The sequence below is a fragment of the Ipomoea nil genome, unplaced genomic scaffold, assembly GCF_001879475.1.
Source record: "Ipomoea nil cultivar Tokyo-kokei standard unplaced genomic scaffold, Asagao_1.1 scaffold2705, whole genome shotgun sequence".
In the NCBI taxonomy this organism is placed as follows: Eukaryota; Viridiplantae; Streptophyta; class Magnoliopsida; order Solanales; family Convolvulaceae; genus Ipomoea; species Ipomoea nil.
Window position 1 is genome coordinate 2,232,510 of NW_017619133.1, and position 22,396 is coordinate 2,254,905.

At 39.5% G+C, this 22,396-nt stretch overlaps 4 protein-coding genes across 7 annotated transcripts; 1 reads left to right on the forward strand and 3 right to left on the reverse strand.

Moving 5' to 3' along the window:
- The first annotated feature begins 1,170 nt into the window (after positions 1-1,170).
- Positions 1,171-5,877, forward strand: LOC109156397 (D-xylose-proton symporter-like 3, chloroplastic). Of its 2 annotated transcripts, XM_019304242.1 has the most exons (15): positions 1,171-1,297; positions 1,445-1,562; positions 1,686-1,771; positions 2,140-2,218; positions 2,309-2,368; positions 2,474-2,540; positions 2,625-2,749; positions 2,869-2,970; positions 3,054-3,431; positions 4,053-4,100; positions 4,199-4,261; positions 4,787-4,867; positions 5,012-5,110; positions 5,339-5,476; positions 5,562-5,877. In XM_019304242.1, exons 2-15 carry the CDS (start codon positions 1,491-1,493, stop codon positions 5,694-5,696), a joined length of 1,533 nt encoding a protein of 510 aa, XP_019159787.1. In that variant the 5' UTR covers positions 1,171-1,297; positions 1,445-1,490; the 3' UTR covers positions 5,697-5,877. The 2 variants fall into 2 exon arrangements, with proteins under 2 accessions (XP_019159787.1, XP_019159786.1); XM_019304241.1 differs by having other exon boundaries at positions 1,172-1,562.
- A 388-nt stretch (positions 5,878-6,265) lies between these two features.
- On the reverse strand, positions 6,266-8,722 carry LOC109156399 (dnaJ homolog subfamily B member 9). Of its 2 annotated transcripts, XM_019304246.1 has the most exons (5): positions 8,339-8,722; positions 7,640-7,808; positions 7,300-7,332; positions 7,069-7,163; positions 6,266-6,797 (listed from the first exon to the last, which is right to left on the reverse strand). In XM_019304246.1, exons 1-5 carry the CDS (start codon positions 8,672-8,674, stop codon positions 6,576-6,578), a joined length of 855 nt encoding a protein of 284 aa, XP_019159791.1. In that variant the 5' UTR covers positions 8,675-8,722; the 3' UTR covers positions 6,266-6,575. The 2 variants fall into 2 exon arrangements, with proteins under 2 accessions (XP_019159791.1, XP_019159792.1); XM_019304247.1 differs by lacking the exon at positions 7,300-7,332 and having other exon boundaries at positions 8,339-8,719.
- A 3,375-nt stretch (positions 8,723-12,097) lies between these two features.
- LOC109156398 (transcription factor PCL1-like) lies at positions 12,098-15,677 on the reverse strand. 2 transcript variants are annotated; one of them, XM_019304244.1, is made up of 2 exons: positions 14,488-15,677; positions 12,098-12,433 (listed from the first exon to the last, which is right to left on the reverse strand). In XM_019304244.1, exons 1-2 carry the CDS (start codon positions 15,419-15,421, stop codon positions 12,417-12,419), a joined length of 951 nt encoding a protein of 316 aa, XP_019159789.1. In that variant the 5' UTR covers positions 15,422-15,677; the 3' UTR covers positions 12,098-12,416. The 2 variants fall into 2 exon arrangements, with proteins under 2 accessions (XP_019159789.1, XP_019159788.1); XM_019304243.1 differs by having other exon boundaries at positions 14,413-15,674.
- A 4,338-nt stretch (positions 15,678-20,015) lies between these two features.
- Positions 20,016-21,564, reverse strand: LOC109156316. The gene is made up of 2 exons (XM_019304157.1): positions 20,614-21,564; positions 20,016-20,345 (listed from the first exon to the last, which is right to left on the reverse strand). The coding sequence occupies exons 1-2, from the start codon at positions 21,562-21,564 to the stop codon at positions 20,016-20,018; spliced, it is 1,281 nt and encodes a 426-aa protein (XP_019159702.1).
- Positions 21,565-22,396: the final 832 nt, after the last annotated feature.

Sequence of the window (22,396 nt, forward strand, 5' to 3'; positions counted from 1 at the left end):
TTTGATAACAAACCATAAGGAAATCAAATAAAACATTTACGAGAGATACCCATGAAAATATGAGCTGAACGGCAAAACAAGCAGCAAGGGACTTGGATTTACTTTTTATTTATTTATTTATTTATTTATTTATTTATTTATTTATTATTATTATTATTATTATTATTATTATTATTATTATTATTATTATTATTATTATTATTATATTAGAAAAAAATCAAACGGTATTCGGTTCAGTTCAATTTTTTACCGAACAATTCGGATCGATTCGGATCGGTTTTTTATCGAACCGTTCGGTATATAAGAATCCAATACCGTTCGGTTGTTCGGTATATTACCGAACCAAACTAGTTCGGTACGGTTCTGGTAGGGAATATCCCGACCGACATAATTTTACCCCGGCTGGTATGCCTTTGTCTTTTTCTTCTTGTCTTTGCAGGTAACAGGTCGGGCTTCTTGTGAAGAACCCGGTCGGGGTCTGACCGGGAGTTGCCCGAGCGGTAGTGTCGACCACCGAGCGATAGCCCTTTGGCTAGAGAGCTGACAAAGGACACGTGGCGGTTCCTTGCGACGACAGACAGGGCACCCGGGAGGATGACACGTGGTGGCTACGTGGAGAGCATGCCGAACGACCGGATTTGTGTCTCCGGCGCAGCGGCTATAAATACCCACAGTAGCTACACTGTGGGGGACTTTTGGACGATCGATAGGTTGTTGTTAGAGAATCCCGATCGCAGTCAGTCGGTACTCAAAGCAACCAAGTAGATTGTACTTAGGGCCTTCACCGTGATCAATAAAGATATTTACCTGCTTTATTTGGTCTCGTATTTGTTTAATTATTGCTTACGTAGTACTTAGCAGTATCAGGTTCGATTCGAGAAAACTAAACCGAATTGCCCACCCCTAAAGTTAATTACCAAAATGGTCCCTTGACTATAGCGAAATTACCAATTTAGTCCTAAGTTAACGGTTGACTAACGATCAAACAGACGGAGGATTAAATTGGTTAGAATTTTTAAAATTGAGGGACTTAATTGGTTTAAAAAATAGTCAAGAACCAAATTGGTAATTTTGCCATAGTCAAGGGACCATTTTGGTAATTAACTCTTTATAAAACTAAACTACCTGTGGCTGTATTCCCACTATTCCGGTAGAAAATTGGCTGGTATAGAGCATACGTGTCCTTCTATGTGGATATGGAGTATGGACCCATGATCAAACAGTCCAACTGCTAACTGTCCTCGGACAAAATAGGCCACAACTATGTCAGCGTTGAGCTTCTGATATTTGTGTTTCTGTAAGGATTTTGTCTCTCCCATTCATACTTACTCATGGCTTTCGCTTCTCTTCAACTGGGATTGTATCCCAGATTTCCTGCTTCAAACCCACCCGCATTTCATCATTCCAAGAAATCCCAATCGGTTGTCTCCAACTCCTTCTGCACTGATTCCGCTAAGAGACCAACAGACCCACGCTCAAGAAGCATCTTTATGAACCCCACCAATCAAACACCTTTCTCTAGAAGAGTCCCCTTCTTGTCCAATGGAAGGTTAAAGCTAGAGGTGAATGCCTGGAAATCAAAATCTTGATTTTGATGTGTTTTTTTTTTGGGGGGGGTGGATGATTAAATGTTACTGCTAATAAATTATTGTTGTTTTGAATGGAAAAAATTGATCTTTCCATAGGGGCGAGCCGCAGGAGAAGGCGCCGAGTCTCTGGATTCTGATTCTGTATATCGAGAGGAATTCAACTGGTCTTCTGTTATTCTGCCGTAAGTCCATTGATTTTTCATTTTTGTCCAAATGCTGTTTGTTGTCTGCTAAGATATGAATCTTCCAATGGATTGTTCTTTTGAGATGCTCATTGTTGTATTAATAGGAGGATGCACTTGAAGTAATTAATATCAATTAATCCTTCAATTAATTATTGTTAGATAGTGAAGGGGTGAGATATGACTTAGTTTCTTAAATACCGGATTTCTTTTTCCAGCTTGAGGTGGTTTATTGTTGCTTCTCACTCCATTTAGTTGTATATATAATGGATACATGTGAAGTAATAAATCTCAATCCATTGATATTTATTATCCTTAGACTAGATAGTGACAAGGTCTGAGATATGACTTCGCTTCTTGAATATCAGATTTATCTTTCCAGCTTTAGGTGGTTTATTGTTTGGCTATGATATAGGTGCAACTTCTGGTGCTACCCTCTCCTTGCAGGTAACATTTGTGTTTATTAGGCAATTGTATGATCGTGGAATTCGAAATAGTTTGACATCTGTTTGTTCCTTTTGTTACATCATTTTTCAGTCACCCGAGTTTAGTGGCACAACTTGGTTCAACCTTTCTGCTGTCCAGCTTGGTCTTGTGGTATGCATTCGTATTGCACTCCTTCGAAATGGTTACCCATAGTTCTACTCTACCATGATCGGAGTCTAAATATCTGTTGTTTATTTTACTATCCCGTGGATTTAGGTTAGTGGGTCCCTGTATGGAGCATTGTTTGGCTCCCTCCTTGTTTACCCACTAGCAGATTTCCTTGGTACAACTCTACCCTGATTGGCTAATCATGTTTTTCCGAGTTTGAAACTCCTTCCTGTTAAGTTTTCCTGGTGAATCTATGTAGGCAGGAGAAGGGAACTTATCATAGCGGCCATTCTATATGCACTTGGTGGTGCATTAACTGCATCTGCTTCAGGCCTAACAGTTCTCTTGATAGGGAGGCTTATTTATGGGCTTGGTATTGGTTTGGTAAACTTTCCTCAATCACTTTATTTTCTACCCTAAAGATACGGCCTCCTTCTTGGTGTTCTTGTTTTCCTTTCTTTGTTAGCCGATTACCCATTTCCTGATCGATTCTCTTTTGGCAGGCGATGCATGGTGCACCTCTATATATTGCAGAGACTTGTCCAACTCAAATTCGGGGAACCTTGATATCTTTAAAGGAGCTAGCAATAGTTCTTGGAATTTTGGTACACACATATTGAGAAGATTGATGTGATTTTGGTTTTGTTAGGAGACCAATCTCAGTGTATAAATTATTGTTTGCGTGCAGATGGGTTATTTTGTGGGTAGCTATGAGATTAATTCTGTTGGAGGGTGGCGTGTGATGTTTGGGTTTAGTGCTCCAATTGCTGTACTTATGGGGTTAGGCATGTTGAGTTTACCGCCTTCTCCAAGATGGTTACTTCTGAGGGCAGTTCAAGGTAAAGGGCCTTTACAGGAATACAAAGAAAAGGCTATAAGTGCTTTGAGCAAGCTAAGAGGCCGACCTGCTGGAGATAAGGTGTCCGAGAAACAAATAGAAGATACGCTTGTCTCACTGAAGACAGCCTATACGGATGAGGAAACTGAAGGGAGTTTCTTGGAGGTGTTTCAAGGCCCGAGTTTGAAAGCATTCATAATTGGTGGTGGATTGGTCCTTTTTCAGCAGGTAGGTATTATTGTGGCATGGAGAGCTGTTGTTTTCACTATGCAATCTTGCAGAAGGCGATAGTTGGGCACCCGGGGGGGCGCCTGGGCGGCTGCCTAATTGGGGGAAAAAAAATCCACTCAAAACGACGTCGTTTTGAGCGGAAAAACCAATTTAAAAAAAAAAAAGTTCTGGCCAACTAGCAACCCCCTACACACCCCTTTTGGCCTCGGCCTAGGGGCGCCTAGCGCCTGGCGGCCACGTAGGTCGATTTTTACAACACTGTCGCTCTGAACTCCTCTTTAATGAAATATGTTGAATTTGGAAGATGGAATGGCCTGGCGGGTGGAGAATAACACCACCCGCCAGTTAGGCGGAAGCAATGATGAAGATCAAAGAATATAAAATGTATATAAGACTGAAATATATTAGTATTATCTGTGTTTCTAACAAAGAAACATAGTACATATATATATATTCAAACACATAACTGTAAGTAACTACCCATAACTAATACCTATTCATAAACAAACACAACCCTATAGATAAACCTAACTCTTTATTTTTCAACAAAATAGACCATGGCTTTTAGCAAGCAGTCTATAGTAATTTATGTCTAACCTTACTATGTGGTTTTTGTAGATAACAGGGCAGCCAAGTGTTCTATACTATGCTGGTCCAATTCTTCAGGTAATTTTTGAAACCGATAATTTAACAGTGGTGGGTGTGATGTTCTTCTTAACATTCATGCCTTTTTCTTTTCCTCCTTTTACATAATTTATGTCTAGAGTGCTGGGTTTTCTGCTGCTTCTGATGCTACACGGGTGTCAGTCATTATCGGCATTTTCAAGGTACATCGCTCTGGAAGAGACATTGTTATGTTAAAATAGCACAAATTAACCATGTTTTCTATCCAAATTATTGATGTTATACTCCTGAGCCCTTGTTTATTCCACATTGGGAAGAATACATTAATGTGTTAAAATAGCTTTTTAATCTGTGAATAATTTACTTATTAAATTAAAATTATTGTCTTATTTAAGATCAATGTTGAAAAAATCGCTAGGCGCCCTCTAGGCGCCTGGGGAACGCCTAGGCGGGCGCCTAGGCCGCCTAGGAAGCCGGGCGCCTAGCGCCTAAGCGCGATTTTTGCTAGTGTTTAAGATAATGAAAGTCCATAAATTCGTTATGCTGTGGCTTCTCTCTCTTTCGGGTTTCCTTGTAAATCTAGCTCAGAAATTTATGTTCTTGTTCCACGCTAATTTCCCTTTATCTCAACTTTTCTGTAACAGAAACAAGTATACACACTATTGCTTCATTTCTTGCATAATGTACACAGACTATTGTTTCATTCATGCTAACTTATGCTCCTTCAGTCACTAATGACAGGGATAGCTGTCCTAAAGGTCGATGATCTCGGGAGAAGACCTCTACTAATTGGAGGTGTCAGTGGCATTGTATGTCTCTCTAATAACGATTTTATTCAAGTCTTGACTTGTTTTCTGGGATGTAACCTATCCCAACTAGTTTATGATTAAGGCTTTTAGTTGAGTTGAGACTTGAGCTATTATTTATTTATTTATTTTATTTTTTATGAACAGGCCGTATCACTTTTTCTTCTATCAGCTTATTACAAGTTTCTTGATGGATTTCCTTTAGTTGCGGTGGCTGCTTTGCTTCTCTACGTAGGATGCTACCAGGTAACATTCTGATCTATGGGTGCTTAAATGAAAATTTTCCATGAATTTAAGATTATTGTATCATCTACCAGGCAAAGAATACTGTTTTTGGTTTTTAACCTTTTTTTGTATCTCCAATAATCTTCTTCATTTGTTTATATACCTACCTGATCACGAGCTTTTGTTTTCTAATGTATTCCCGCAATTGATTCGACTAATTTGATGTTTTATTCTTCTTGTGCATCGAAGATATCCTTTGGACCTATCAGTTGGCTGATGGTATCAGAAATATTCCCACTGCGCACAAGAGGAAAAGGGATCAGTCTTGCAGTCCTCACCAACTTTGGCTCTAATGCTTTAGTAACCTTCGCGTTCTCACCTTTAAAGGTAATGGTTTTACACGGTTTTCCTTTGGTATTTTCACACCGCAATCTGCATTCTGCATGACAATGAAATTGGCGGGTTGGTTCAGGAATTACTGGGCGCAGAAAACCTTTTCCTGTTGTTTGGGGCGATTGCTCTGCTATCTGTCGTGTTCGTGGTAACCTCTGTCCCGGAGACCAAAGGGTTGAGCTTGGAAGAAATTGAATCCAAGTTTTTGAAGTGAAAAAACTTTTTGTTGAAGACTTTAGACTGTCCTTGTGTTGTGGATGAGATGAGGTTTTAAGTGTACAAATTTCCACTAATGTAATATATATTGTACAAATACCAATGTATCTATAACTTAACCCAATAATCCTACACCATAAAGTTGAGTATCTAACTCCCCATTATAGTAGTTGTGGTCCTCATATTATATGTTCATCACTTCATGTCAAACTTAAAATCTTGTGGTAACGGTCTGACCAATTTGGCTGGAGTTGCCCCCAAATCCCAATACAAACTAATTTTTTTTTTTTTTGAATGCTACGGACTCTATTACATTGTAGTATATGTTCAAACATACAAACTAATTTAATTTGCTGAATATTGAACAAGAAACAAAAAGAAACAGGCATGGAAGGAAGTTCCATTGCTGGATTTAAACAATGACTGAGGCAAATATATGGGTGGTAGAGTAGCAATTCATACTGCACAATCTTTGTTCTTACTGTGATTTTGTTAGATTAGCTTAGCCTGTTGAGTTTAGATTCCAAGGATTTCATAATGCCATTATGTCTTTCTGGTCTGTAATTGTACAACAAAGTCATGGAGGTCATCCCATCCCACATTGGTATAAAAGTGAAACTCATTTAACCAACTACATAGAGCATCTACAACAAGTCAACAAAGTCTGCCCAACCAATCTACAAACTTATGATGATCTAAACAATTGAATTCTATGTATAAATAATATAGAGTGAAAATGCAGTGACCCTGGAAATTTTAAAGGGCGCTAGTTAAAAATAATGATACAACAAATTATGTAGACTACTGCACTTACCCCAGCTTCTGGCAGCATGACCGATTACTCTTCCAAGAACTACTTATTAATGTATAGTCTCCATCAAAGACCTAATTCCTTTTTCAACTGAGCTAGGGCTGCTTCAATCTCATTGAGATTTTCTTCCATGTTGTTTCTTTTATCTGTTGCTTTATTCTGGGTGCCACTTCCCATTCCCTCTGCACCAGAATATGCATTGTTGTTTTCAGCCTTTTCCTCTTCGGCATCTGGATCAGTGATGTTCAGTTCCTTCTCTAAAAACTCAACAAATTCTTCACCGATTTCCTGTCAAGTAGAAGCCAGAACCGTTTGAACACAGAGATGAATATCATTCTGTAAATATTTTGTCTCTCACACCAAAGGGGACTCAAGCACAGGGGGAGAAAATAGAAGAAAAGAGAAAATTTGAGAAACGTAGCATTAAAAAGATTGCACTTTTTGGTTGCACAGAATACTACTTGTGAGAAAAACAGGAGTAGGATAATTCTCAGATAATGGTCACACTTATCGCTCGTCTTTTGTCGGTCTATACGGTGCAAAGATTCCATTCACTTACCGCTAATTCCTCCCACAAACTCTTGGGTTTCCCTTGCGAATCTGAAGTCGCCTCCCAATTTCGGAATTCTTCTTGAAGATCCTTAAAGAAGTCCTCTGCAACAAGATAAGTAAGCTTCAGCCTCACAATATGACTTGAACTTGCAAGATAGAGAGGTTCAAAAGTGCCCTAAAATATTAGTAGAAGGTTATGCTAGCAAAATCTGTGGTCCTTGTGATCTGCAGAATCTACCTAATGTAATTTGTACATCCCTGAAAAAGTTACCTGCAGGATGAAGGGGGGTTAAACATAAGTTTATGAAATTTTTAAATTATTTTTTATAAAAATAGCCTTATTCTTGAAAAAGGTTATATTGATATAATGCTAAAGGTTGAATGTCAAAGATTCTTAAACTAAGGACCATGAATTAGAACATAAATGGCTATAAAAATATATAATGCCTCAATATTTTATAGCAAAACACCAACTATTCAAAGTGCTCTAGGGCTAATATTTGTAAAACCGATGAACTGACATTTGACGAGGAAGAAGAAACATATACAAATCCAAATTATTAGAATGGCTATTTTACCAAATCCATAGAAATCTTCATCTTTAGCCGTTTTACTTTGGCTTCCCCAAGTTGAGTAATAAGAATCGTTCGATGTGCTGCTTCCAGAATCATACTTCTTTCTTGATTTGGAGTTCAGCAATGTGTTGTATGCATGCTTAATCCTCATAAATTTTTCCTGAGCATTGGGCTAAATGGCAAGGCATTAAGAATTAGAACAACAGAGAAATTTTCACCAGGAATAAGTTAAAGAAACAGAGAATTCAACCAATGCCAGCCATTGTTAAGGGAGTATCCAATAAACTCAATGAACACCAATCTATTTCAACTCACCCAGTCTCACATAACTCAGAAAAAAAAAAAAAAAAAAAAAAAAAAAAAAAAAAAAATCACTTATCAACTTGGTATATACAATCACTTCCAGAGAGACATATATAAGTTTTCAATCATTAAAGACAAGATTTAACCCACCAAAGTAGGTAGTTTATCAATCAAGCATATAAGTTTTCAATCATTCTTAAGGTTGCCATAGAACAAGAAGAGTGTTTGATTTGAACAAATCCAAACTTCAAAATTGACCAAAGTACCAAAATTACTGATTTACTGAATAACATGCCAGCTAATTCTTAATAATCAGAATCAATTCAAGTTAATCCCCCTCCCCTAACTTCACACCTCTTATAAAGAAACCATAGTAGTTTGTTTGCCAAGAAAGGGCACCTCTTTATTAACATCAGGATGATATTTAAGAGCGAGTTTTCTATAAGCTCTCTTGATTTCATTGGGAGTAGCGGCGGGAGACACCCCCAAGACCTCGTAAGGAGACTCTCCGCGGCTGGCCTTCAAAGGGGCAAATCTATACTGCCTTCTCCTCTTATTGTAGAAGACACTTGGGGTAGAATAAAGAGCCAGCGGTCTCTGCAACAGAGGGTTGAAAACGGGTCCATACCCGATTCTGAAAGCGGGTAAAGGAGACGACTTGTGTGGGGTGTGAAGTGGAAGAGTGAAAGGGTAGATCTGGGTTGGGCTCAGAGACAGAGCGGATACCAAATCCATGCATGTTCTTGATTTCGCGCGTCAGCGCGTGTGGCTCTTTATGCTTTCAGAAAAAAAAAAAAAAAAAAAGGTGTAAAATTTAGGGATGAAATTCAGTCCACGCATTGCAGACTCCGAAGCGACTCTCTAAAGTCGAATCATGAAATATGAATTGAAATTAATGTTCATTATTTGAATTTCTTTTTATACTAAATATTTATTTTTAAGTATTATCTATAAATAAACTTTTAATACATTAAAAATAAATTTTTAATATACTACAAACGTTTATCTATAATTTATGTTGCAATGTGAACCATATAATTATAGATAAGAACCCCTGAACAACATAAACTTATGCAATTAGACTCAAAATGACCTGTTTATTTAAAACTATGCTGACGTGGCAACTATTGATTTTAAACATAATTTTAAAAATAATTTTAAATAAAATAAATAATTAAATTTTTTATTTAAAAGAAAACTTAGAATTGCCGGAGACGAAGGCTCCTTCGTCTCCAATCTCCATGAACAGGAGACGAAGGTCCCTAGCCATAGAGACGAAGGTCTCTTGATCTCCATGACCAGTGATCTTCATCTAAAGCTTACTATAGAGTTCTTTATGTTTGGTTCACAGTTCACACTTAACTATTACTCATAAATATTTAATTTAAATTTTTTAAGGAAATTTAATTTAAATTTAATAAACACCTAATTCAATCAAAATATATATTCGCTTGCGGAGTAAACCAAAATTTAATAGGTTATCTCACCTCTAAGACTCTAAATGCACAATAAAAGAAGGAAAATAATTGAAAAATAGAACAATTCTCATTTAATATAGCAGGTTTAATAGGTTAAAATATGACTAAGTGATTAACCAATCAAATATATATTGTATATCAAACCTGATTTGTTTCAAAAAGAAAAATGTTGTATTTTGACTAAAAATTTCCCAACTAAGAGAATGAAAATGAAAAAAAGAAAGAAAAATAAAATAAAAGAGAGTATATGAATACTTAATTGTCCTTAATAATACCATATGCATGTCCATGTTGTCAAAACTCAAAAGTGTACCATATTTTGTAACATTAAGGGGGCGTTTGGTTCAGGTTATATTATATAACCAAGGGAATGTGACATTCCCGAGCTTACATTCCTATGTTTGGTTCATTTTCTCTGAGGGAATATAACATTCCCAGGGAATGTAACATTCCCTCCACATAGGATTTTGAAGGGAATGTGATTCCCTTCATTTTGTTAGGTAATGTAAGATAACCTTGCATATTTATGAATTTTGTCATTTTAATTCTAATTATTTAAAGATATATATTTTATGTTAGCTTATTATTATTATTAATATGATACCGTTATCTTATTTATTTAATTTAATGATTAAATCTATTAAAATATATGAAAATATGTTAAGGATATTAGATATATATATATATATATATATATATATATATATATATATATATATATATATAAAGATAACCCTAAACCAAACATGATAATATTACATACCTCAATTTTAACCAAACACGGGAATCTAACATTCCCAGTAATCTAACATTCCTAGCAATCTAACATTCCCTAAGGTAATCTTACATTCCCTAAGGTAATCTAACATTCCGTGAACCAAACGGCCCCTAAATGGTTAAATTGAAACCAGAGTACCAGACAAACATTAAGGATGTCATCACAGCTACAAAAAATGCTAATTTTCTTACAAGAGTAAAATAATGACATAATATTCACCCCTAATGTAACAATTTTAAATAAGAAACATCTATTACTAGAGTAAATAGGTTAATCTCACTTTGAGTTAATAAAGAATTCACATAATAATCAAATATTAAAAAAAAAAAAAATTCAATACAATAATAACACGCTATGTCGCTCTGTAATAAATATTATGGAATAATTTTTTTAAGGGAATGTAACAATATTCGTATTCATAATAGTGTTATGAATACATAATTAACAATCTATAAGTTGTCATGAAAAATAAGATTATCTTTACAGGTTTAACACTTCAACTGCAAAAAACGCAATACAATCCCTTTAAAGGAAGACAGAAATTAGAATCCTGTAAAGACCAACATCCTTGATTCCTCCTCAAACTTCATGACCAGTTCACACAGAGCAACAGTTCACCATATACATGGAAATTAATATATACACGAAAGAGACACACTGAGGGACAATGCATGAGGGCAGATGGAGGAGGGGCTGTTTTGAAGAAAGTGATGAACTTCACAAGTCATGAACCAAATTCGAAACCAGGCAAATTCAAGCAACCATTGATGTTATGCACAAATGCACAATAGGATTAATGCTAAACTGCTGAAGAGAATTGGAAAACAATGCCTGCAGGGCAGCTCAACTGGTCACAAAGGTGAAATTTTGTCACAAGAGACCAAGAATCGAGTCTCACCAGCGGCACTGTAGGAGCAACCTCTCAAATGAGGCGGGCTCCTTGTGCGTAGTGAGCAAAAGTCTAGCCTCTGGTGGGTGATTCCACCTTTTTGTCACAAGAATTGGAAAACAACTGTTTCTCCAGTAGGCAGTGTTGCAAAAATCGCGCCGGCCTCCTAGGCACCCTAGGCGCCCGCCTAGGCGGTCCCCAGGCGCCTAGCGATTTTTTCAACATTGCCAGTAGGTAATGCACAAAAAGAATGGAGGGTTTCTACCTAAGTATCTAGAACCACTTCTTTTGTACAGAATGTAACTGCCAATTACTACAGCAGACAAAAGTTGTAGATACTGAAAGAGTGAAAGCTAATCAGTATATACCCTGCTGTTCATTGCTTCATGAAGATCAGGAGGCACAACCATTTCACATCACTCCTATGATTTCTATGCTGTTTTATGATACCATCTGGACATCTATATCTTTCTCTATTACAGGAATAGCTTTTCCAGTTTTTTCCTCATCCTGACCCCATAATATCAGAGCATTTAGATAGGGTACTTTCCACAAAGTTATTGATAAAAGCTTTGGTGTCCCAACCAAGAAATGACGAGAAGAAATCAAAATGAAAAATAAAGTAAAATTAAATTCTCAATCTCATTGCATCTTTTGATCCCTGAAAGCAGCTGCATTAACAAGCATGGCAACTACTACAAGAATTAGGAATTTGGTAACCAACTACAAAGTGAAATCTATGGATCTTTACCCAATTCACATACAATAAAATGCATATATGCCAACAAAAAGAGAGCTCCATGCACAAGTTTTGTGATATTTGTGAGCAAAAGTGTCAAAATGGCAAGGCCAATTTTGAAAAAAATGTAAAAATAACATAATTGCCAGTACAAACTTCAGGCAGGCAAAATTTTTTAGGGGTTTGACACAACTCGATTTCACAAACATGATAAATGAGCATCTTGTCAATTGTCATGCATAAGCAGCAGGGAAAAGATAACAGTATAATAATGATAGAGAGGGATAGAGCTTCAGATACCCAATTGGGAAGAGGCACTGACAAATATTTGATTAGATCTATTATTGAATCTTCAGTTGTTGCTGAAAGGGAAGGTTTTAATAGTCATCAATAAACAAAACACACACCTTTTATCAATGAAACAACAGGTTGGAGGTTATACGAACAAAGTGCAACCAGTAGACAAGATTTATTGGAAGCTTCTGCTTCAGGTCAACGGGAAAGTATGCAGGAACTGATGTCTTTCTTCTGTTTAAATCAAATATGATCAGATGAATTTCTGGAATTCAGCTTATGATGTCTTCATGGATTATTTAAGCTCGACCAACATCTGAAAAGTCATCACTTCAAGTCAAGCACATTGGTTGAATTAGATTAACTACCCTGCTTCTAAACTTAAAAAGCTATGGTAAATATAAATTATAATATTATTAATGTCATCTGGAAACCTTCACTAATATCAGAAGGTAGAAACTAGTAAGTATAAATATCACAAGCAAAAAGCCGGTACCATGTTGAAGACATCATCTTAAACATATGAAGCTTCTTGAGTGATGTGGTCAAATCCACACTATCAGTTTGTCTGTCTGTTTTATGAAATATGAGACACCATTCATCTACATTAGTTGTTATATGATCAGGAGATGTACAAATTTGCACTACCACCTAAAATGAGCATTTTAAATTTAGTCCAAATAATCTTAACATCAGTTTTGTTTCATACGATTGAACTTGTTTAAGGAGTTCAAACTACATTGTCCTCTAGTGGCTAGTGCACTTGGAATATGCTTGCAGGATAATGCAGATTTAAGTGGTGTTTGGTTGGGGACTTTTGCAGCCTACTATGGGTTTTGATACTCATTATCATGTTTGTTTGCCTACTTTTGTTATCCTACTATTGGAATCAAATCATTTAGGGTGTGTTTGGTTCGCACATGGGAATCGGAATTGGAATGAGAATCAAATACTTGGTAATGGTATGGGTTTTTGTGAAAGTATTTTGCATGTTTAGTAGTAGAGTGGAATCGGAATGATTACCAATATTGATGTTTGGTTATGTATGAACCTATAATGGGAATAAAAGGTTTTAAAAATACAAAAACAAAAAACCAATGCAATTGATCCTAATATAATGACATCCAAAGCACCAATATAAATTATGAACAAAAAATATCAAAACAAAAATCTAAAAGCACTCATCCAAACTTAAAAATCATATTACCAATAAGATAGAATGATACCTTTTTTAATTAGGAATGTGGTTTTTAATTGAAGGGTTAATCAAATCCATAGTTGTGTTTTAAAAAGTTGTCAAGCAAACACTAACTATGATTTTGATTCCCATTCCTAGTGTGTAAACCCATGAACCAAACACACCCTAAGTAATTACAAAATCCATTACCCTCTACTTTTGAACAATGGAATAAAAAATATAAGGGAAAAAATGAAGAAAAAAAAAATAAAAAAGGTAATTGTTCATGCATTAAATACAAAATTTTAATACATATATACATATATGTATGTCTATATATATGTATTATATATTTATTTATTTTTATTTTAATTAATTAATTATTTATTTATTTATTTTGATTCCAATTCCTATTTACTACCAAACAAAGTGACTCCCGTTACCATTCCCAAATGCAAAGTATTTGATTCTCATTACCATTCCGATTCCAATGTTTGAACCAAACACACCCTTAATGTCTAAAGATCCCTCAAACACCATTCCCCAGTTGATTTTATGGACACAACCATAGTCACATTTGGCATTTTTCTTAAATCAGGACGACAATCAGAGCACCTGAAAATTGCAAGCTTGGAGGACTCTTCTAACTATGGAAACTCCAAAAAGCCATCCAATGACAATATTTAGTAACTTCATCTGCAGAATGAGCCTTATACAGACTATAACTCCTTTAACATAATCTATCTAAATATGAATAATTCAAAACAAAACAAGAAAGGTGAGTGCTTTGTCCAAAAAGTTCCCATCAAAGAATACGAAAAATTGCGGCGGACTACTATACAATAGAGAAACACCAATTCATCTACCCGTGCTAGTAATACATTATAATTACTGTGTATTTGTTTATATACATTTATCACTCAAAACTAGAATCTCTAAACAAAATCCTACATCAACTATTCACCAAGTAACACTCCAGTGGAAACAAAATAAATAAATAACATTCCAGCAGACAGAAACATTATTAAACCATGTGTGACAAATTAAATTATCAAAAATTCAGAATGCAGAAACAGTGAGACTAAACTATAAAAGCTCATTTATATGTACGATCTGACCTCTTTGTCTTTTTAATGCAGACAAGTAGAGCTAAAGCAGTTACTTCTCAGTTGTAGCAACATGATGATACGCACCAAATTTGTTTCCAGGCCACTGACTCTGCTGCCCCATATAATACTGATGGTGAAAACCATTCGAAGGTGCACCATTTGGGTTTCCCGCAGGAACTCCTATATGCCCATTGTGGCCAAACATTGGCATGGGCACCATTTGGTGCGGGTATGGGAACGGAATTGGCATCGCCATGTGACCATTGCTGTTATGATGGCTATTCCCGTGACCGCTCTCACTAGACTCGTTCAAACTCTGTGGCACAGGTGTGGAAGCAAACAAATGATCAGATGGCGAAGGCCCCTCGTTTGGCAACCCCTGCATCCTCTTCAAATACAACCTGTACTTCTGCAAATGACTGGCGACGTTCTCCCGTGTGAGTCCCTCTACGTTCATGAGCTGCATAATCGTCTTCGGCACAGCCTTACTAATACCGAGATGTCCAACCACGTCCAGAAACCGCTTGTGCAATTGCGGCGTCCAAACGAGCCTCGCCCGCTTCAGAGTCTTGGCAGACGAGTCCTCCCCGAAGTTTTCATTTCGCAAAGCCGAGTCAGCCTCCTCCGCCCCACCTCCGGACTCAATCCGCCGGGTCTTCCTCGAATCGGATCCTTCCCTCGTCAGATCCGTATCGTCATCCGTAACCATCTGCTCCCTGTTCCCCTCCTCGTCAAACGCCTTAAAATTAAAATCATTCGTAGACATCATCGTCTGCGGCTGCCCTCCCTGTAGCGACGAAAACGTCACCTTCGACGCGCGACTCACATCGACCATAGTCCGAAACGGCGCCGGAGAAATCCGAAACGCGGAAGCCAGCTCCGGAGGGATCAACGACTGACACAACGGAGTTAGATCATCGGCGTTGGGAAGACCGTCCTCCCACTCCATCACCCTATCCTCATCCCCACCGGCGGCGCTGACACCGTCGTAGTCACCGAGTTCCACTTCTTCACCCATGGCAGCTGAAGCTCGCAAAGCTCAACTCTCCTCCGGCCACTATACCGACAATTTTTCCTTTCAAAACTTCAATATCCGATCACACAGCTGAATCTTCATCCGCGATTTGAGCTATGGATTGAGATAAAAGGGTGAGAAATCCGATTATGGATTATGAATAGAGGAACGGGGAAGATATTTGAGAGGAGAGAGAATCGCAAATTGGGAACGGAGATGGGGAAGAGATTAATTGTTGAAAATTGAGGGGACGGCGGTGGGAATATAAATAAGTTAGGGAAAAGCGTGAAAAGTGCATTATCCGGTTGCCAGCATGGACGCTTCAGTCCTAGATATTTTTTGATTTTGTAAAATCCGTGAACACGTTATTGTGGACCCTCCACCCAACATGTCATGTAATAATTGGTGGAATCCAAGAACGATAGATTTTAATTTTTTCTACTCCATTACTCAATCCAAGTTTTTTTTTTTTTTGGTGAATTAAGACCCGTAAAACCGGGAGGAGAAGAGCTCCACTACCAGACCCTTACAGCACTTGCACCAAAAGCATCGGCCGAGAGGAGCTGGATGAGACTTGTTGGGGGATCATCTAGCCAAGAAGTACCCCAGTTCGCGGATTGGCCTAGATTTGCTAGGTGGTCCGCACACCGATTGCCCTCACGAAGCGTGTGTTGAAAAACCATGTTGTCCATGTGATCCATCAGGGATCTGCAATCTTTTAGGAGAGATGAAGCACAATCTTCTAACGAGATGTCTTTTGTAATCGCCGCCACTACTGAGTTGGAGTCTAACTCGAAGACCACCCTTCTATAGCCCATAGTCTTTGCCAGCCGTAGACCCTCTCTTAGGCCCCATAGCTCTGCGACAAAACAATTTGTAAAACCAATATTTGTGACGAAACCAGCAAGCCAACTGCCTTTATGATCGCGAGCGAGCCCCCCAGCGCTTGCAAGTCTTGTGTTTTTCTTGCAGGCCCCATCAGTATTGATTTTTACCCAGCCTTCATCAGGTGGCGACCAGCTGATCCAGCGCAGGTTTCCCACTTTGACGTATGTTTTCCTGAAGAACGCCTCTACTGTTTCTTTTGTTATGGATTCCGCGCGCTTCACTATCTCTCTTGGAGAAGTGTCTTTGGCGTCGAAAATGTTTCTGTTGCGGGCTTTCCAGATCTCCCAGCAAGTGTATGCAAACGTGATTCCCCACGGACGACCATCAATCCAAACCTTAGAGCGGCAGTTGACTTGTAACCAAGCGTTTGGTAGCATCACGGGGTCGTACTGGAAACCCACCGGGTGATATGTTGACTTCTAGCAGTTTTTTGCGAATCTGCACCCACTTAGAACATGGGCAATGGTTTCGTCGCCATCTCCACATAAGCTGCATGTCGGGTCATCTGTTAGCCTCCGTCTCCAACGTTCCATGTTCGTCATCAGCAGCCACAGGAACATGCGGCATCTTTCCACGACTCTAAGCTTCCAGACCCAACTGATGTCAGTGTCTTCCTCCTCCGAACCTGCAATATAATGGAAAGCACAACGCACAGAAAAGGTACCAGTAGGGGAATTAGGCCAGAAGAGGGCGTCTTTCACCTGATCCGAGCTAGCGATAGGCACTGCACGAACAAGGTCAACCGCTTGATGCGGGAGCACCTGACATAGTCTGTTGAGGTCCCACGTTCTGGAGGGGAGAATGAAATCGCTCACTTTGGGCTCTTGGGGGGAGTCCTGGATTTCCACATTTTCCATTAGAGCTAGCGGTTTCTCCCCAACCCACCAGTCCGACCAGAAGCTTAAGGAGGAGCCATCTCCTACTCTCCACGCAGCCCCGAGTTCTACCAGAGATCTGCCACGCAGGACGCTTCGCCACCCCCATGATGCATTATTCTGCCGAGGTAGCGTGAAGAAATTTTTATCTTTGATATATTTTTCCTTCATTACACGAGTCCAGAGTTTATCGTTATTTGTGTTGATTTTCCAGGCAAGTTTCGCCAAGAGGGCATCATTAAAGTCCGCGCACCGCCTAAGACCCAGACCCCCGCTTTCTTTTGGTTTGCAAATTTCGTTCCAATTTACCATGTGCATCTTCTTTTTATCATCAGTATCTCCCCACAAAAACCCTCTGCAGATCTTGTCTATCTCTTTGCTAGTACGTGCTGGGAGCTTGAACACCTGCATGGTATAAACAGGCATGGTAGCGAGCGTGGATTGGACGAGCGTCCGGCGCCCTGCAAGACTGAGCGTGTTTGCCTTCCAGTTCGTTAGTTTACGTTTCATACCCTCCAATATGTAGTTAAAGGTCTGGCTGGTGATTCTATTATGTAGAATCGGTATACCCAAGTAGGTCCCAAGACTATCTGATACCGGAATGCCTGTCAATCTCTGGATGCCCCTTTTAATCTCCGTACTAGTGTTGGGACTGCAGAAGATGTTAGATTTAGAGATATTAATAGTCAGACCCGAGTAATCTGAGAACTTACGGATACAATCTGTCATGACTTTTCCTTGTGAATCCGATGCCTCCGCGAACAACATGAGGTCGTCTGCGAAGAAGAGATGCGAGACACCTGTTCCTCCGCGAGAGATAGAGATAGGTTTCCAAGATTTGTTTCTTACCTCCTCTTGGATAGCCCAAGAGAGTCTTTCCATAACAAGAATAAACAGATAAGGGGCGATGGGGTCGCCTTGTCTAAGGCCCCTCCCGGGCTGGAACGGGGGAAGCTTTTCACCATTCCAGAGAAGAGAGATAGAGTTGTTAGTAATAGAAAACATGATTAACTGGATAAGATTCCGGGAAAATTTAAAAGCCACCAGAGTGGATTCCAAAAAACCCCAATCGATACTATCATAGGCTTTATGGAGGTCGATCTTGACCGCCATAAGCCCTTTTTTACCCTTCTTGAGGCGCATGTGGTGGACAATCTCTTGAGTAAGGATAATGTTATCCGTCGTAGATCTCCCTGGGAGAAAGCTATTTTGATAGGGGCCAATGAGAGTCTTCATAATCGGCCTCATCCTGTTAACTATCACCTTTGAGAGGATTTTATAGCTAACGTTAAGGAGAGTGATGGGCCTAAAGTCACTAGCCGTTTCCGGGCTTTCCTTTTTTGGAATGAGGGTGATAAAGGCCTCAAGGACTTTACTGGGAAGCTTACCTTGCCCGAGAGCATCTTTCACAAAGTCCGTCATGGGTCGTTTGACCTCCTCCCAAAAAGTTTGGTAGAAGGCCGCTTGAATCCCATCTGGCCCCGGGCTACCAAACTTTTTCATATCAAACACCGCCTTTTTTACTTCCTTCATATCAATGTTCCGCCCAAGAGATCTCGTCTGGGCCACAGAAAGAGTCGGACCCCCATAAACATTCCCTTGTTGACCTCCTGTGATAACCTTCCTGCCAAAGAGATTAATAAAAAAGTTAGCAATATGCTCCGTAATTTTACTAAAATCCGAACTCCACTCCCCATCCAGCTTTAAAGCCCGAATTCTGGCCCGATTTCTTCTAATAAGCGTAGATCTGTGATAGAAAGTTGTATTCCTATCCCCATCCTTGATCCACTGTTTTCTGGATTTTTGGAACCACAATAATTCTTCCTGTTTAAGGACCTCATTGAGTTCTGCCACCAGCTTCTTTTCCAACACCTGAAGCCCTCTAGAGGAGTTATAGAAGGGGGATTCTTGAGCTCCTTTAATCCTTGCCTGAAGAGTCTTTTTCCTGACAAAGATGTTTCCGAAAGACTCTTTGTTCCAAAGTTTACTCTGAGTAGCCACTTCATCAATACCACTGACCAAGTCTATGTTGTTGTTGCACCAGACTTTTCTCCAAATGTCTTTGTAGTCATCCCGTGTAAGCCAAGCTCCTTCGAAACGAAACGGTCTCAATTCCCGGCGTGGTGGGTTCCCCGCATGTCCCACAAATTTAAGAGGATGATGATCCGAATGAGTTCTGGGAAGGATGAAGGCTTTAGCTTCCGGGAAGGCGATTTGTGCCTCCAAATTCCAAAAAACCCGATCAAGTTTCCTGCGTTGCACTGTCCTACCTCCTTCATGACGAAACCAAGAGTACTTACTCCCTATTGTCCCCATGTCCAGAAGCCCGCAAGCATTGAAATCCTCTATAAAGTTCAAGCAGCGGTTGATGTTGACTGAAGTGCTGCCCCATTGCTCATGATTACCCGTAATATCGTTGAAATCCCCCATTAAGATCCAGGGGCCTGTAAAACTTGAGCTGTAAGATTTACACTCATCCCAAAACATATCTTTCGTCATTGGGCTTGGCCTTACATAAGCAAACGAAATGCGAGTCTCGGCCAACCCCGAGCTGTTAACAATCCCATGAATCACCTGGGAAGTACTCTTCATAACCTTAAAGTTGAGGATATTTGATCTCCAGAAAAGGATTAGGCCCCCCGCGAAGCCTAACGGATCAACTGTGTAATCTCTATCAAAACCCAGGTTAGCAGCCATATTCTTGAGTCTGTTAAAATCCCTAGTCTTAGTTTCCAGGAAACAGACCGCACCAACAGCCTTGTCACTCATCAAACCTTTGGCGTGGCTAACCGTTAAACGATTGCCCACCCCTCTACAATTCCATGAGAGCCAATTCATTGAGACATCGGGCAAGCCAAGGAAGAATTATTATCGCCTTCCTTCCGCGTCACCTGAGTCAAAGTCTGGACACCATCAGATGTGTTGCCTTCTGGGAGCTCCCCAAACACAAAAATTTGGTCCTTGAACGTGTAGGTATCAGTGGACACCATACTTCCATCCTCTATGTTCGCACCTCCCGTTTTTTTAGGAGGTTTTTTTCCTCTCTGATTGGAATTTTGGAGGACCGTAACCGGACCACCAACGCGGTTGGAACTCTGTGCGCCTCTTCTTCGTCTCGGTGTGTCCTCGACAACAATTGGCGCATCAACTAGTCCACCTAAGCCCTGCAGTAAGTCAAAAGAATTATGAGTGTCAAGAGAAACAGCCTCTGGTGGCTTACCTACGATCCCCGTCGTATGCTGCCGGGTTTTTGACGATCTGGCTATGGCATTGGTATCTGCCACAGCTTTTTGTTTCTTCTTCAAGTTACCCGGGGGAGTGTTCTCCACCAAGACTTGTTTCCCTTTATCAACTTTTGTACCCCCCTGCTTATGAGGAGTTTTTCCTTTTTTTTTCCACCCCCTTCTGCTTGGTGTTCTTCCGGGTGACTACCATCCACGATCCATGCAGTTTGGTTGGGATCTCCTCCTGCCTTTTATCTACGTTCATAGATTCTTGGCCATCAGTTGCATTGTCCCCCGTAGCTTTCTCCTCATCACAAGTTTTGTTTTTTGGGCAGGCTGAGGTACGATGCCCCACCTCTCCACAATCAAAACAGATGATATGGAGACCTTCATACTCTACTTTCTGGATTTCCTCGTGAACCTGAACTAAAGCCACCAGGGGCTTTGAGATGTCGACTTCCACCGCCGCTCTGGCGAAGTTCCCCCGCTCCACTCCTGCCGTTGTATTATCAATCTTCAACGGTGTGCCTACTTGTTGCAAAACCAATTTGATCACATCCTCTCTAAATAGTTCCACCGGAAATTCCGGTAATCTCACCCAAACAGCCATTTTCTCAACCTTTTCACGAGAGGGATTGAAGTTTGGTTTCCATCTGCGAGCCACCACGTAGTTGTTGAAAAGTTTCCATGGTCCATCAACCAGGACATGCATACAGTCTGTTTGAAGTTGGAAACGAAGAACATACCACCCCTTACCGATGTCTATGAATTCCGCTCTTCCCTGGAGATTCCAGATCCGAGTCATGCGTTGTTGGAATAACGAGAAACCGACTGGTTTCCCTAGATGCTTAACAATAAGCGCATTTTTCCAAGGCTTTATGAGTTCTTCTCTCAGTGCTTTTGGGAGACGAACCACTGGGACACCTTCCATCTTGGCGGCCGGGTAATCGTCCTTGTCCGGCTCGATCGTGAAGTCATCGTCGAACCAGTTGATCTCTTCATTGCATACCTGGAAATCAGTTCCCAGATTTGTGCGCTCCCCTAAGGTTTCTGCGAAAGAGCGTTTGGTTTGTTTGAATCTCTTAATCACCGAAGGCCCACCATCCGGCCCTCGTGCTCCTCCCCCGTCCGTTGGTGGCAGCGCCACCTCGGCCTCCATGGCCACGCTCTCGGAGAGCGAGGGAAAAGTTTCCAAATATAGCGCCAATAACCCTAGAGCCGTTGAGAGCGTTCAAAAGCTAGAAAAAAGTTGTTACTCAATCCAAGTTGATTTACTTATTAACTTCTTTAGAAATAAGGGTCAAATAGGTTACTGAATTGCACGTCAAAGTGCAATTAGGCCATCGAACTCAAAAATAATATAATTGGGCCCTGAACCACATAAAATTATACAATTAGGTCTAAAATGACATGTTTACCTGAAATGTAGGTTACCAATTTTAAAAACAATTTGTAAATATATTTTAAAATAAAATAATTAATTAAAATTATATAATTTATAAAATAAAAAAAAAAAAAAAAAAAAAAAAAAAAAACTAAACTAAACTAAACTAAACTGCCGGAGACGAATCGTCTTCGTCTCCGGCCATGGAGAGGAGACGAAGAGACCTTCGTCTCCATGGCTAGGGAGACGAACCTTCGTCTCCGGCAATTCTAGTTTTTTTTTTTTTTAATTTTAATTAATTATTTTATTTAAAATTATATTTAAAATTTATTTTTGAAATTGGTAACCGCCACGTCAGCACGATTTAAGGTCAACAGGTCATTTTAGACCTAATTGCATGATTTTGTGTAGTTTAGGGACTCAATTGCATTGTTTTTGAGTTCGATGGCCTAATTAGAATTTGATGTGCAGTTCAGTGGCCTATTTGACCTTTATTCCACTTTCTTAATTTAAGCCGATTATTATTGTTTGATTTATCTCTTTTTAATCTTTTATCTAATATATATAGGGTCACCATGTTTGATTAGAGTTACAATACGAGAGATAG

Coding starts and splice junctions, on each gene's coding strand:
- LOC109156316 (XM_019304157.1), bottom strand. CDS start 21,564: ATGGAGGCCGAGGTGGCGCTGCCACCAACGGACGGGGGAGGAGCACGA. Junction 20,346..20,613: donor AACTGCATGGATCGTGGATG/GTAGTCACCCGG, acceptor GACTTACTGCAG/GGCTTAGGTGGACTAGTTGA.
- LOC109156397 (XM_019304241.1), top strand. CDS start 1,332: ATGGCTTTCGCTTCTCTTCAACTGGGATTGTATCCCAGATTTCCTGCT. Junction 1,772..2,139: donor TGGTCTTCTGTTATTCTGCC/GTAAGTCCATTG, acceptor CTTGAATATCAG/ATTTATCTTTCCAGCTTTAG. Junction 4,868..5,011: donor TTGGAGGTGTCAGTGGCATT/GTATGTCTCTCT, acceptor TTTTATGAACAG/GCCGTATCACTTTTTCTTCT.
- LOC109156399 (XM_019304246.1), bottom strand. CDS start 8,674: ATGGATTTGGTATCCGCTCTGTCTCTGAGCCCAACCCAGATCTACCCT. Junction 7,809..8,338: donor ATCCTGATGTTAATAAAGAG/GTGCCCTTTCTT, acceptor CTTGCCATTTAG/CCCAATGCTCAGGAAAAATT. Junction 6,798..7,068: donor GTTTGTGGGAGGAATTAGCG/GTAAGTGAATGG, acceptor TCTACTTGACAG/GAAATCGGTGAAGAATTTGT.
- LOC109156398 (XM_019304243.1), bottom strand. CDS start 15,421: ATGGGTGAAGAAGTGGAACTCGGTGACTACGACGGTGTCAGCGCCGCC.